The 13,880-nt window shown below is 31.4% G+C and overlaps 1 protein-coding gene across 11 annotated transcripts in view; it reads right to left on the bottom strand.

The window, feature by feature from the left end:
* LOC143226755 (protein phosphatase 1 regulatory subunit 36) overlaps positions 1–13,043 on the bottom strand; it is a 28,609-nt gene extending 15,566 nt beyond the window's left edge. For 2 of the 11 annotated variants that reach the window (XM_076458134.1, XM_076458128.1), the window contains exons 1-9: positions 12,856–12,995; positions 11,636–11,752; positions 10,303–10,416; positions 9,572–9,666; positions 6,547–6,616; positions 5,908–6,012; positions 5,565–5,705; positions 3,631–3,670; positions 3,138–3,220 (exon numbers count right to left, since the gene is read on the bottom strand). In XM_076458134.1, coding sequence (XP_076314249.1) covers positions 3,138–3,220; positions 3,631–3,670; positions 5,565–5,705; positions 5,908–6,012; positions 6,547–6,616; positions 9,572–9,666; positions 10,303–10,416; positions 11,636–11,694 — 707 coding nt within the window. In that variant the 5' untranslated portion in view covers positions 11,695–11,752; positions 12,856–12,995. Of the gene's footprint in view, positions 1–3,137; positions 3,221–3,630; positions 3,671–5,564; positions 5,706–5,907; positions 6,013–6,546; positions 6,617–9,571; positions 9,667–10,302; positions 10,417–11,635; positions 11,766–12,198; positions 12,223–12,265; positions 12,667–12,855 lie in introns of those variants that run through there. The other 9 variants (XM_076458129.1, XM_076458131.1, XM_076458133.1 and 6 more) reach the window with 9 other exon arrangements.
* Between the last annotated feature and the right edge of the window lie 837 nt (positions 13,044–13,880).

Raw genomic sequence — 13,880 nt, 5'->3', positions numbered from 1 at the left:
GCTCCCATAGGTGAAGAGGTGAAGAGCTGTTCCATGAGAGTGTTCTATGAAGTAAAACTGGAAAACACTGGCTCCCATGGGTGAAGAGTTGTTCTATGAAGTAAAAACTGGAAAACACTGGCTCCCATAGGTGAAGAGCTGTTCTATGAAGTAAAAACTGGAAAACACTGGCTCCCATAGGTGAAGAGCTGTTCTATGAAGTAAAAACTGGAAAACACTGGCTCCCATAGGTGAAGAGCTGTTCTATGAAGTAAAAACTGGAAAACACTGGCTCTCATAGGTGAAGAGCTGTTCTATGATGTAAAAACTCGAAGCACACTTGATACTCACACATAGAAAAAATGTCAAGTCAAGAGACAGTTCAATGATATATAATAATAAAAACAAAACTAGTCTTGACTATTTATCTACTGAACCTCAACTGCACAAACAACGTTCAACAGTCTGTCCTTAGCATTAGGAAGTTAAGGGTCATCCAGGTAAAAATAAAAATTAGAGTAATAAGGATTGTGGTCAAGGCATGTGGACCATGTGATATATATACACACCAGCCCTAACCACAAGAACAGAGTGCTATACATCTAGCTACTGAAATTACAAAGAATAAGTTAGTATTTAGACAAAACCTGGCAAACTCCCAAAGCCACCATTGGAACAAGAAGTATAAGAAGCCAAATCCAGCATTATGGGTTCATGTTGTTGCCTCAATTCAACCATAAAAACAGGACAATATCTGAAACCAGCACTAAAAGCAGAAATAATAGCTCACTCAATCATCCTTCACCTGAAATTATGAGAATGATGTAGGACAGTTGCTCAACCACAGGAACAATGTACATATGTTCTGTTGCAAGTATTATGAGGCAGACAAAGTCCTCCAAACTTAACTGGAGGAGCAGGGAAGGAAACCTCCTGCAACTAAAATTAATGTAGATGAGGGCCTCTACTGCACTCAACTGTGGTTACAGGGCAGTATCATCTTGAGCCCAGTATTAGGAGTAGGATCCCATGTAGGCTTGTCCTGCTCCAACTGACAGTCGGTCCACCTTGGAATAAGCATCCAGGGAAGGGGAAGCTTTGCTTTCTCCTAAATGAGTAGATAAATAAGTGGTTGCATTGTAAAGTAAACTAGTAAGTGGTATGGGCTCCCATGGTCTGTTGAAGAAGAAAGGAGTGGAGTAAATGAGGCAGAGATTATGAAGGAACATCACACTGTAGAAAGTACAATGGATCTCTACAATTCCCTATTTATAAAAGGAGACTATCCCTAATTTATGCAATCAAAGGGTCAGCAAGGGTGGGCAGAAATACCCTTTTGTTTCTCTCTTGATCGTCCATGAATGATGGTGCACCACTGAGTTAAACTTATTAATACCTATAGACACACAAGTATATACCACTAGGATACCACATCTTTACAGTGAGCATCACAGTTCTACCAGTATTTAACACAGGTTTGATTAAAAGGCCACCCAATCAGGCAACACCTACCACAGAGTGGGATCCTATGAGTAACAGTAAAAGAGGGTTCCTGAAAAGAAAACATAAATTAAATGTTGTGAAAAGACATGCCCAAAGTAAACAGACATGTGTAAAATCAACGTGAGAGGAAGACAGTATCCATCTGAGAAAGATACAGTTAGATGGTGCTGGTAATGAGAAATGAAGGAATAGAGAGTAGTCCACATTCCAGCCTGAATAATTTCTTCTAATGGACAGTGAAGACAGACGGTCAAAGACATGGTGATACAATAAAGTTGATGATAAGAAATGTTGGGGAGATAGTGGCTTTCCATGAATAAATCTGAATACACCAGTGTAAGCAGTTCACAAACCAAACTAGTTAATGTGACAGGGGATAGATAATTGGAAACAGAATGGTTTCAGGGAATGAAAGGTTTGGAACATGAACCCTGAAAGGTGGTGGTATGTGCCACATACATTAATGGGAGTGAACCAGACAAGGAAGCCAATCTGGATCAAAATGGAAGTACAAGTAGGAGGTTTAAAAGTAAATAAATGGGTGTGACAGTCAATGGTCCTCCTGAGCAACAGAAGTCACAGAGAGGATGTGAAGACATATAAGGAATGGTAGAGGATTCTAGTACCATTAATAGCACAAAAACTGATCAACAACATCTTTAAGCTAGGAGGAAAAAGAAACATATATAATATATCAAATACCGGATTAACTAGTTGTAAAAAACAAGAAATGTAGAGCATGATAGACTGAATTAATGAGAATTTCCATTGTCAATACACTGAAGCATGATGTCATTATATGTCACCATATAATTCGGTAACAATAAACAAATGTAAAAACAAAAAAAATGAAACAATTGAATACAAAATACATAAAACAAAAAGGATATTGAAATGTCAATAAAATACAATGACAGCAAAAACACATATTTAAACAATGTTATGCCAATCATAAAAGTGAGGAATGGGTTGGTTGTTTGATGTAAAGTAACAAGGCTATCTGCACCTTTTTTATAAAATGCAAAAATGAAACAATGAAGTCAAAAGAGCAGGTATGAAACTTAAACATAATTAAAAAGGCCAATAGCCCTTAAAAATTTTTAATTACAAGTAAGGTGGACAGTGTCACCATCACTAATGGCACTGTCCAGCATCAGAGGTAAACCCATGAAAAAAAAAAAAGTCTAAAAAAGTGCTGTTGTTCAGAATCGTTCTAACAACTGCACAACAGTAAAATGTGGGCTACTGTGACTTAAGTGTCACAAAGGCCAGATATTAGTGCATCAGTCTCAGTAAAAGAAAATGATGAATTAAAAAACTGTGACCAATGTGTATCCTAGCCAGGACAACTTCCTCCTTCCTATCTTTACAGAAACAAAACAGACAATGTCCAATAGAAGGTTTGATATGGTAAAGCTTGTTTTACTTACAACAAACATCAAGTGGAAATAGCTGTATCAGTATAGGTGTTGTAGTACTATTGGTGGAGGGTGATCATACTCTATGCACATTAAAAAGTGGCATAAAATTTGTGGAGAACATAAACTGGTGAGCTGAGCATTAAAATGTTTTAGCAATGCTTAGGGAGCAGAAAGAAGTTTGAGGTCACCTTGTGTGAGGGAAGGTAAGACTGTATCAGAGGTGAGCTTACTCACCTTCCGATTTCTTTCTCTATACATTCTTTCTGAGTTCGACTAAAGGTTATCCATACAGCTTCAGTCAGTAGTTTATAAAGAATCTGAAGAAAAAAAGAAACTATATTATCTTAATGGCTACTCATCCCTGATACTGACAAATTACAACCTAATAATGAACCACACTGCCAACCAGATTCATCTGTTGATCACTGGATATAAAACAGTGCAAGACAAACTAAAGAATGTGTAATTAATACCAAAAACAGTCACTTTCTCTAAAAATCTTAACAACAAAAACTCACTTTCATAATCCATCATATAATTTTTTTTGTTGAATATTTGATACATTCTTTCTGATGTTAAGGAAAACTGGTTACAAGAAACCAATTTAACACAAAATTACAAAACCACACAGTTGAGTGATTTCAAAGGGTTTAATATTTTTGTGGTGCATTCTTTATTTATAATAAAATGAATCAATTACTAAGTTTCAAAATTATGTAAATCCTACCTCAAAGATATTATTTTCTTTCTCAGAAGATTTACCAGCTCTAAAGTAAAAAATGAAAGAAATTCAAATCCTACATTGTTTAAAGTAGCTAACATGTGATTACTTAAATCATATTTTTTATAGTCTTATATATTAGTGAACTAAATTGTATAAATGTATCATATCTAATCATCCAAGCACATTTTAGTCACCATACATCACATAACTAAGTAGTAAACAATAATCAAGACTTATGTAAATTAATTTATGAAAATAAATATAAATGCATATTTTATATTACCATTCTACCAAGCAGATTTTGTTTTACCAGTTTAGTTGTCTATAAGAATATCATCTCTATAATTTTAGGTTCCTATGTGATAGCTTTACATCACACAAAACCTACAGCTGTATAATGTAGTTACATGGACACATCTAGTACATTTCTAATTAAATAAACGCCTTTAAAGTACAACCTGTTAATTCTTCAAGAAATATTTACTTAGTGTTTATTAACTTAATACAGCAGTAAAAATATCATTTAATGAGTTTGTTGTTGTTTTATAGTAATTTTATCTGCTCTAAGGAACAACAGTTTCCTTATTCAACTAACTAGCTTTTGTGGCTGCTTATTTAATGTGTCAGGTAGTATTACTTTGCAAATAAAAGCTTTCTTTCAACCATGTAATTTAAAATATTGTTTAATAAATCATAAAGGATAGGTAAGAAATAAAACAAACTGAAAATTCAGCCATAACAGAAAAAGTATATGAGATACAACACATGGGATTGTGGGAAAAAACTGCAATATTGACTAAACCAAAACGTATAAAGCCAATAATATTCATTAATCCTTGGAAATAATTAAATATAATAATGATCATGTATTATAATTATTATTATTATTATAATAATTATCAAATAGAGATGGTCTGGCTAAATGTTTTATGCAAAAGAGGTGGGGTAACCTTTAAAAAGTTCATGTGGGAATTATAAATTTGTACATGGGTCACAAATTATTTATAGATGACGTTACAACATCAGAAGATGTTGAGTCAACTTATGTTTTTTATGACCTTAATTAAAATGTTTTTAATCATGTACATATTTTATCACTAGACACAAGTACCATGAAATAATGTTGAGTTTAAATGTGAATAATGTTGTAATACTCTCAATTTTTGACCAGATTATGTGTTCTTAGGTCAGTTTTTGCCTTGTCTAATTTGTCTTTATGTATCACTAGATACTTCCAAGGATTTTCAATGTGTTGTTATTATGATAGTCAAGGTCTGTGTTGATGACAGACCCTAAAGGAGTGATAAAAAACTAAATTACAGGTTTCAACATGTTCTACTTGAAAGGCTTATATAATAGTTCCATAGATTTTATGATATAACAAATGAAATACCATATCACAATCTATGTTATAAGAATCCTGATTTATTAAAACATATTTAAAGTTAAACTTACAAGTATATGTAGCCCCCCTGCTAGTACAGCAGTATGTCTATGGATTTACAACACTAAAATCAGGGGTTCGATTCCCTTGGTGGGCTCAGCAGATAGCCCGATGTGGCTTTGCTATAAGAAATCACACAAAACACACAGAAGTATATGTAGCATCCGTGCTGTCAATAAAGTGTAGTATTATCAAAGGTTATATTACAACTGATAACATTCTTTCATTTATTATCACTTTGTTGTGACTCTGACCATAACAGTCTGACTACAGTCAGGTTTTATTTTCAACCTGTAATACTGTTTAGATCTTTAAATCTCACAATGAAAGTAACATGAATAAGTTAAGAATGCTTTATGTTAATAAAATACTGCAGCATTTCTTTTCATATTACCAACAAGTCATAAAAATGAAAACACAGATAGTCAGGTATTACCAAATAGTTACTACAAATCAATTATTAAGTCAGTAAACTACTGTGTCCTTATTTTACCTTCCTAATCCTGCATGAGCCTGCTGATGAGACCTCATTCGTAACAAGAGCTGACTATAAACACGAGCAACATTAAGCTGACAAATTTCAAGCTTTCTTTGTAAACCTGTCGGCTCAACTTTTTCATCCAGTTTCATAATCCTGATAAGGAAAGCAGACATAAATCCTTCAGATCTATGGGTTTAAAATACTAACTTACTATTTTCTTTTGAGCTTAAGGTATGAAATCAGGATAAGTATGTCTTTATTTTTGTATATATATCAAGAATTTTGTGAGAGTAGATATGATTGTTAACTAATTATATTTAATTAAATTAAAGTAAGTTGAAATAATCTACCCTACCCTCCTTCCAATGGTTGTGTTATGCTCTGTTCCCAAGCTTGCATCTGTAGATAATAGTGAAAATACTGCAAAACAGCCAGAATAAAAGGTCTAAACACTGACAACCTGCAAAATCAGTTGAAAACATTTTTTATCTAGTTAATTTCTTGAGCTAATATAACAAAATATTATCAAATCTATTTTTCTTATTTGGCTTTTGAAAAAAACTCTTTGCAATTACATGATATAATTCGGAGAAAAATCATAATAACACCAAAGATTCTAAGGTTTTTGGAGATAATAAAATTTTCTAATCAACAAGTCAAGATCAATCACACATTTTTATAACTGATATGTTTCAATATATAGGTATATTTTTAAATTTTACAAAATTCAGTTACTAAGAGTGTATTTTAATATCTGCTTTCCAAAAGAACACTAATCCAGGAAAAATAGAAACATAAGAGAACTCTAAATAATTAAAATTTATAATAATGTCTCATTGACTTTTTATCATACACTTTACAAGAATAAAGAGATTCTTCTTCTCTTTGATCACTCCAAAATATTTGAAAATAGTTACATTTAAAAGAAAACATGAATATTTCGTACATATAACTACACGCGTTATTACAATAAAGAAATATTTTCACACAGTACCCACAAACTTTTTGAATTTTTCTTGAAAGTAGGGAATTTTCTTCTGGAATTGTCAGCTTCAAGCTAACATCTACGGTGCACAGAAAATAAAGATTTAACACGAAAAAAACCAAAACAGATTAAAATCTGCTTTTAGCTCTACCAATTACATTTAAGACATTTCAGTAAAAACAGAACTAAAACAATGACAGCATTTATTTTAATGGTATCAAAAAAATCTTGACATTATGTATTCTATGAAAACAGGTGTTGTAAAGTTGTGCTTAAAAAAAAAATGAACATTAAAAATATAAAACTATGAAAAGGCAAACCTACAAGTACTTCAGTGTGAAGTGAAATATTCCATAAAGTGTAATTCTTTATCAATGAAATACTGCAGCGTCTCCTGATAAAAACCTTTTCTATTTTCAATTAACTTATTTATGTTTAAGCTATACACATGTATCATATAATATACTTCTTAAATTCATTACATGAATACTGTACTCAACTTAAAACATACTTTCCAGTATTTTTATGACTCTTGACAACTAAACTAATGACTGAAATTTCCTCATGGTTGTAAGTGAGCTTCCAAGATATTTCAATCACACTGTTTCTTATTAAACTTAATTAATACATGTTATAATGTATAAAATACAAACCTAATGATTCTACAGAAAACTACACTAGGTTATGCTACATTTACAATATTATATTTAAAATATTATAAATAAAACATAGTTACAAAATTACTTTATCTTAAAACCTACCTGTCCTAGGAGAACTGAATTTCCCGAGACATTTAAAAGTTTTGACAAGTGTTAATTCTGTTTACCATCATTCTCAGTTAGAATATCAAACCTATCTTTATAAAAAACTTCTGGAAGGATCAGCTGGACAGTGTTCATTTAACCCAACAACATTGTTCTTACTGACACAAATTTTATTTAAATTACCAAACTTGCTTTGTTAAAATGTACACAATAAAAATGAAAACAGTGCTAGTTTGAAGAAAATTATTTAAGTTATGCAGTATAATAAGTTATGAACTATGTTAACATTTTCCTGAATAAAACTTACAATTCTCAATTTATCTCTCATGAAACTGTACAATTTAGGAAGAGCAGTTTTAAAGATATAATCAACTGAAATGTGCCTTTTTTTATTGCATTTAATATATGTATTTTTATTTTAACTGATTCTTGGTGTAAGTTACTCATAAAAAAGTTTCCAGAAGTAGAAAATTACAGACATACAAATGACATGCAGGTTTAAAACAGATAAAACAGTTTCAATGTGACAACACTTTATGATTCCTTAGAGATCATTAACAGAATCATTTTCTAACAAACTGAAACATAACAAATAGGTCTTACTAACAGACAAGTTCCTTGACTAAAACAATTTAAATCATTTACTGTGCAGAGAAACTTGTAGTTTTCTTCTAACATACTTCCTTCACATATTTTCGAACACTGCAAGTCAAATAAACACAACATAACCACAGAAAACACTCAAATACTAAATAAACAAACAAACAAAAACAAATGCAAATTTAAAGAAGCCTTATTTATACAACAACTGAAGCCCAGAATAAAACAATACAAAGGAACAATTTATACCTATATTAAAAATAATATAATAAAAAATATAAAATTATATATTCAAACATCTAAGCACGCCCTCTACATTCCAACACTCAGTTACACAACCCCTTTCAAACATTTGGTCAGTTACCTCCTTCTTTCTTTGTGATGACTGAAGAAGGTCAAAACGTTGTTCGCTCCTCTATGTAAAATATTGTCTCAACCCAAACGAGCGATTTTTATATATATATTTTTCTCTAGAAGTGGGTTTTCTCAACATCACTGAATAACCTCTACAGTAACTATTTCATCTATATAGTTTTCAAATAGTGCTCACCAACAATATCCTCTACAGTAACTATTTCATCTGTACAGTTTTCAAATAATGCTCACCAACAATATCCTCTACAGTAACTATTTCATCTGTATAGTTTTCAAATAGTGCTCACCAACAATATCCTCTACAGTAACTATTTTGTCTGTATAGTTTTCAAATAGTGCTCACCAACAATATCCTCTACATTAACTATTTCATCTATATAGTTTTCAAATAGTGCTCACCAACAATATCCTCTACAGTAACTATTTCATCTATATAGTTTTGAAATAGTGCTGACCAACAATATCCTACACGGTAACTATTTCATCTGTATAGTTTTCAAATAGTGCTCACCAACAATATCCTCTACATTAACTATTTCATCTATATAGTTTTGAAATAGTGCTCACCAACAATATCCTCTACATTAACTATTTCATCTATATAGTTTTGAAATAGTGCTGACCAACAATATCCTCTACAGTAACTATTTCATCAATATAGTTTTGAAATAGTGCTGACCAACAATATCCTACACGGTAACTATTTCATCTATATGGTTTCCAAATAGTGCTCACCAACAATATCTTCTACAGTAACTATTTCATCTGCAGAGTTTTCAAATGGTGCTCACCAACAATATCCTCTACATTAACTATTTCATCTATATAGTTTTGAAATAGTGCTCACCAACAATATCCTCTACATTAACTATTTCATCTATATAGTTTTGAAATAGTGCTCACCAACAATATCCTCTACATTAACTATTTCATCTATATAGTTTTGAAATAGTGCTGACCAACAATATCCTCTACAGTAACTATTTCATCTATATAGTTTTGAAATAGTGCTGACCAACAATATCCTACACGGTAACTATTTCATCTATATGGTTTCCAAATAGTGCTCACCAACAATATCTTCTACAGTAACTATTTCATCTGCAGAGTTTTCAAATGGTACTCACCAACAATATCCTATACAGTAACTATTTCATTTATATAGTTTTAAAATAGTGCTCACCAACAATATCCTATACAGTAACTATTTCATTTATATAGTTTTAAAATAGTGATCACCAACAATATCCTATTCAGTAACTATTTCATCTGTATAGTTTTAAAATGGTACTCACCAATAACATCCTCTACAGTAACCTTTTTCTGGTTTTGAATTGGATCTTCTTCATTGACAAAATCTTGAGTGTTGTCAGATGTCCCAGTTTTGTTGCTGCATCAAAGATTAATAGTCTCAAAACTTGTTCAATATTATACAGTTTGAATTGTCGGAATTATTATTGTCTCTACCATTTACCTTTATTCATCTTCAGGTTATGTACCAATCTATCTGTCTGCAAGTTGAGGTAAACCAGTTTTCTGATTTTAACAGTGACTTATATATTTAAAACAAAAATACATATTGACAAATAAAAAATATATGTGTATAACCTATGATCCTGAAGCAAATACTAAAAATTACACATACTTATAAAAGCATTTTATGTCATAGTAATTACTGCAGTTCATAGTACCATTAACTCCTTTCTGGTTTGCATTTTAACACTGATAAAAAGGTTCAAATTACAATGCATCTTATGTAACATGAACAATTTTAGAAATAAGTATATCAAATAATCTGAAAATGGCAGGGCATTAGAGTGCTGTATAAGTGTTACATTTTATTAGAAATTATTTAGCTAGAGTTAAGAAGAATTTTATAATATTAAAACCACAAGAATGTCTTGACCTGTTCAGTAAAATTGGTTTAATTACTATATTATAGACCAAACTAACAATGGTTAATTCAGGAAAAAAATAAGTTATTTGCTGCTGTAAAGAAGTCTTATACATACTTTAGGTGACTTACATTCTAGTTGGCAATTCCCTTTTTTGTTTCCAAAGAACATTTCTTGTTAGGTTTGTTTTCTTTGACAACATGGTATTTTGTTTAACATTTTCCTCTGGCATACAACTATGCTTGCTAGAAATAATAACATAATAATTCTATATATGTTTATTACTAAATGATATTAAACATCAATCTAAAGTTTTATTTTTGTAACTTTCATAAGATTCAATGATAACCATGAAGCTATAAAAGTGTTTTTGTCTCCTGTAACACGTCAGAGATCACAAAAGCCACGTGTCTCGAAAAAGTGTGTTACGTGAAAAAAGATATAATTAGAAGCATCACAGCTGTACAGTTATACACATACACACACACACACAATACAAATTAAGGAAATAAAAAAACTAACATCGCATAATGTTGTGAAACATAATGCTGATACGTATGTATGTTTACCACTGAAGCAGAAATTAATGGTTTGACTTCCCGATTCATCATTGTTTTAAGCACTTATTAACACAAGTGTCACTGACACATGGGTCATGAAGAGAAGGGATCAAAGTCTTTTCTAAACTACATACAAAATTTTGTAACAAATTTACATATGCTCATAACTTCCTCTAGATAACTTGTGGTTTCCTTTATCAGTTGTTGTTTCAAACTTTAGTTACTTTTATTTGTTATTTTGTGTTAATGTCTTTTGCTTAAAATAGATTAATTGATATGAATAATTTAAAAATATGTATTTTCTCCAATAACTTTCTTGAAAATGGCAAAACAAAACCTCTCGGCTTTATTAGTAGGACTTTATATTGGGTAAACACTCTAGATTATACTGTACTCATAACTTAGTGCTTTTGGCACTAATTGCAAAATAAGCAAATGTTCTTTCTTTATGTACTTTTACACTATTCACACTGTCGTCTGATCACCTTTGTGGTTTTATAGTGTTATACTATAAAGAATTCACTGCACAACTATAACAAAAGGTAGTGAGTTAGTTCTGTGTAATAATACTCCAAAGAGACAAAACAATTGCATCACTGGACTTTATAACCCATTCATTATGAGGAAAATTTAGAATAAACACTGGTTGGTATAACAATGAAAACTCATGTATATAACAACACTTCTGTATACGTTGTAAAAGGAAAACATTAAACAAATGTTGATGGTCAAAGATTTTAGAAATTTTCAATTTACTATTTTCATAAAATCTTACATTTTAAACAACTGAGACATAGGCTAACACAAGTTTCAGGTAATGTTCAGTAATTAAATCTGGAAAGTGCATATCAAGCTAATAATTCTGGTTTGAATTAACAGTGAATTATGCTAATTAATACTTTACCTAATGAACTGTAGTTCTTTTTTTTCATAATTCCAACTCCATTTTGCTTGAGACATCATACAGTCAGGTATATTAATGGTGCTTTAGTTCAGTTATCATTTCATATTAGGTCAACTTCTGGAAATAGACACTACAAACTAATTTAACTCAGTCATTAGTAACATATTTAAACACAGCAGTTTAGAACTTGTTTAATCAAAAGTGGATACATTATGCATTTCTCAATACCAACTAAATTGTTTTTGGATTCCAGTTAACGTAAAAGCAAGTTCAGTCTATATTGGGTAATCTGAAAGTTTTCAGAAAGTTAACTTACGATTGCAATAAATTCCACACTTGATCCACTAAAACTTTTAAAGTAATTTTTGAACTACATAATGAATAAATTAAACAGAATAATCAACCCAAGCATTATATCAAACAAAAATATTGCAGAATTTCTCTTCATAAAAAGAATATGACCACAAAACACTTGAAACCACAATGTGTTTCAGTTCTTGATTTATTAATTGGTATGGATTCTGCCGATCAGTTTATTAAAAGCCCCAAATCCTTTTACTTACATGTTGTTGGAAAGGACTTAATGAATTAAGTAATGAACTGTAAAAATGCTTAAAACAATATACTGACCTCTATTGATGTAGTTTTTCTCAAAATGTTGTGAAAACTGTGACAACAGGATTCACTTATTAACAAAATGTAAGAAAAGGGTGTACCATAAGCAAACTTTTACACAGTTCAAAATAATTCAAGAAATATTATATTTTGTTTCTCCACAAACCGGCCACTTTTTAATGTTCTCAATTCTGAATAACTGAAAATACTAACAAATTTTGTTAAGTTAATTTTTTTAAAATTTCACTTATATAATGCCGAGGTGGTTTTCTTTAAGTACCCAATCTATTCATAGGCTTTTAATTCGTGTAGCGTTGAAGGACAGTATAAAATTTTAATATACATTATAAATACAAAAATATGTTAATCTTTTTTATACTTATATGGAATTAAAAAGTTGCAAGAAAGCAATGTGAAATTATGTAATAATTATTTGTTTACAATGAAACTCAAATTAAGTAATAACACAGACTTACGATACGCTTCTAACTTCTAAAGTTACAACTAGCATATTAAAATTGAACTGCTGAAGTGAATCTGACTTGCATTCTATTACTTAATTGAAAATATGTAATTTAAATTATAAGACAACCTCGTATACTTGCCTGCTATACATTTGAAAATAAATCAGTTTTGCTTAATGTAAGAGTCATCCTTAATTTATATATATATACGTATGTAACAATTTCAAACATACTTTAAGAACTGCTAATAGCAACAGCCCAAACAATCCGTGTTGCTAATGGTGATGTACTATTGCATATTTATAGCGTAATTAATGATCACGTGACGTGTAAGTTAAATCATATATATGTGTACATATATAAAGGAAACTTTTCAAACGCTAAAACAAGAATAAATGTTGTTGTTTTTTTTAATTTAGTCTGTTTTGAATTTTACGCAAAGCTGCATGAGGGCTACCTGCACCAGCCGATCCTAATTTAACAATGTAAGCTTAGAGGGAAAACAGTTCGTCATCACCAACCACCGCCAACTCTTGGACTACTCTTTTACTAACGAATAATAGGATTGACTGTCACTTTTAACACTACACGGCTGAAAGGATGAGCATGTTTGGTGTGACGAGGATTCGAGTCCGCGATCTTCAGATTACGAGTCGAGTGCCTTAACCATCTGGCCATGCCGGGCCTATGGTTTATAGTAAAATATTAATGAGCATGCCCTAAAGAAAGGAGGAAAATCAGTATTTTAATTTAACGATCAAATCATGATTACATTAAGTACTCATAGCATTTATTAGTTTGAATTTAAAGAGGTCTAAATTGCACGTGACCCTTCCACGTAAGGCCCGACATGGCCAGGTGGTTAGAGCGTTCGACCTCTAATATGAGGGTCGAGTTTTCGAATCCCCGCCACACCAAAAGTATTCGTCCTTTCAGCCGTGGGAACGTTCAATACCACTATTGTTGGTAAAAGAGTAGCCCAAGAGTTGGCGGTGGGTGGTGATAACTAGCTGCCGTCCCTCTAGTTTTAATTGTTAATGAGGCATATAGTGTTCATTTAGGAACGCTAACTGTTTGGTAGGTTAAGCTTTCCCCTCAGTAGCACAAAAGCGTGTCTGCCACCTTACAACGCTAGAAACCAGGTTTCGATCCCCGTGATTGCCAGA

The sequence above is a fragment of the Tachypleus tridentatus genome, chromosome 9 (genome assembly GCF_004210375.1).
Source record: "Tachypleus tridentatus isolate NWPU-2018 chromosome 9, ASM421037v1, whole genome shotgun sequence".
NCBI lineage: Eukaryota > Metazoa > Arthropoda > Merostomata > Xiphosura > Limulidae > Tachypleus > Tachypleus tridentatus.
The sequence above is the reverse complement of the archived record's forward strand: the minus strand, read 5'-3'. Positions and strand labels throughout refer to the sequence as shown.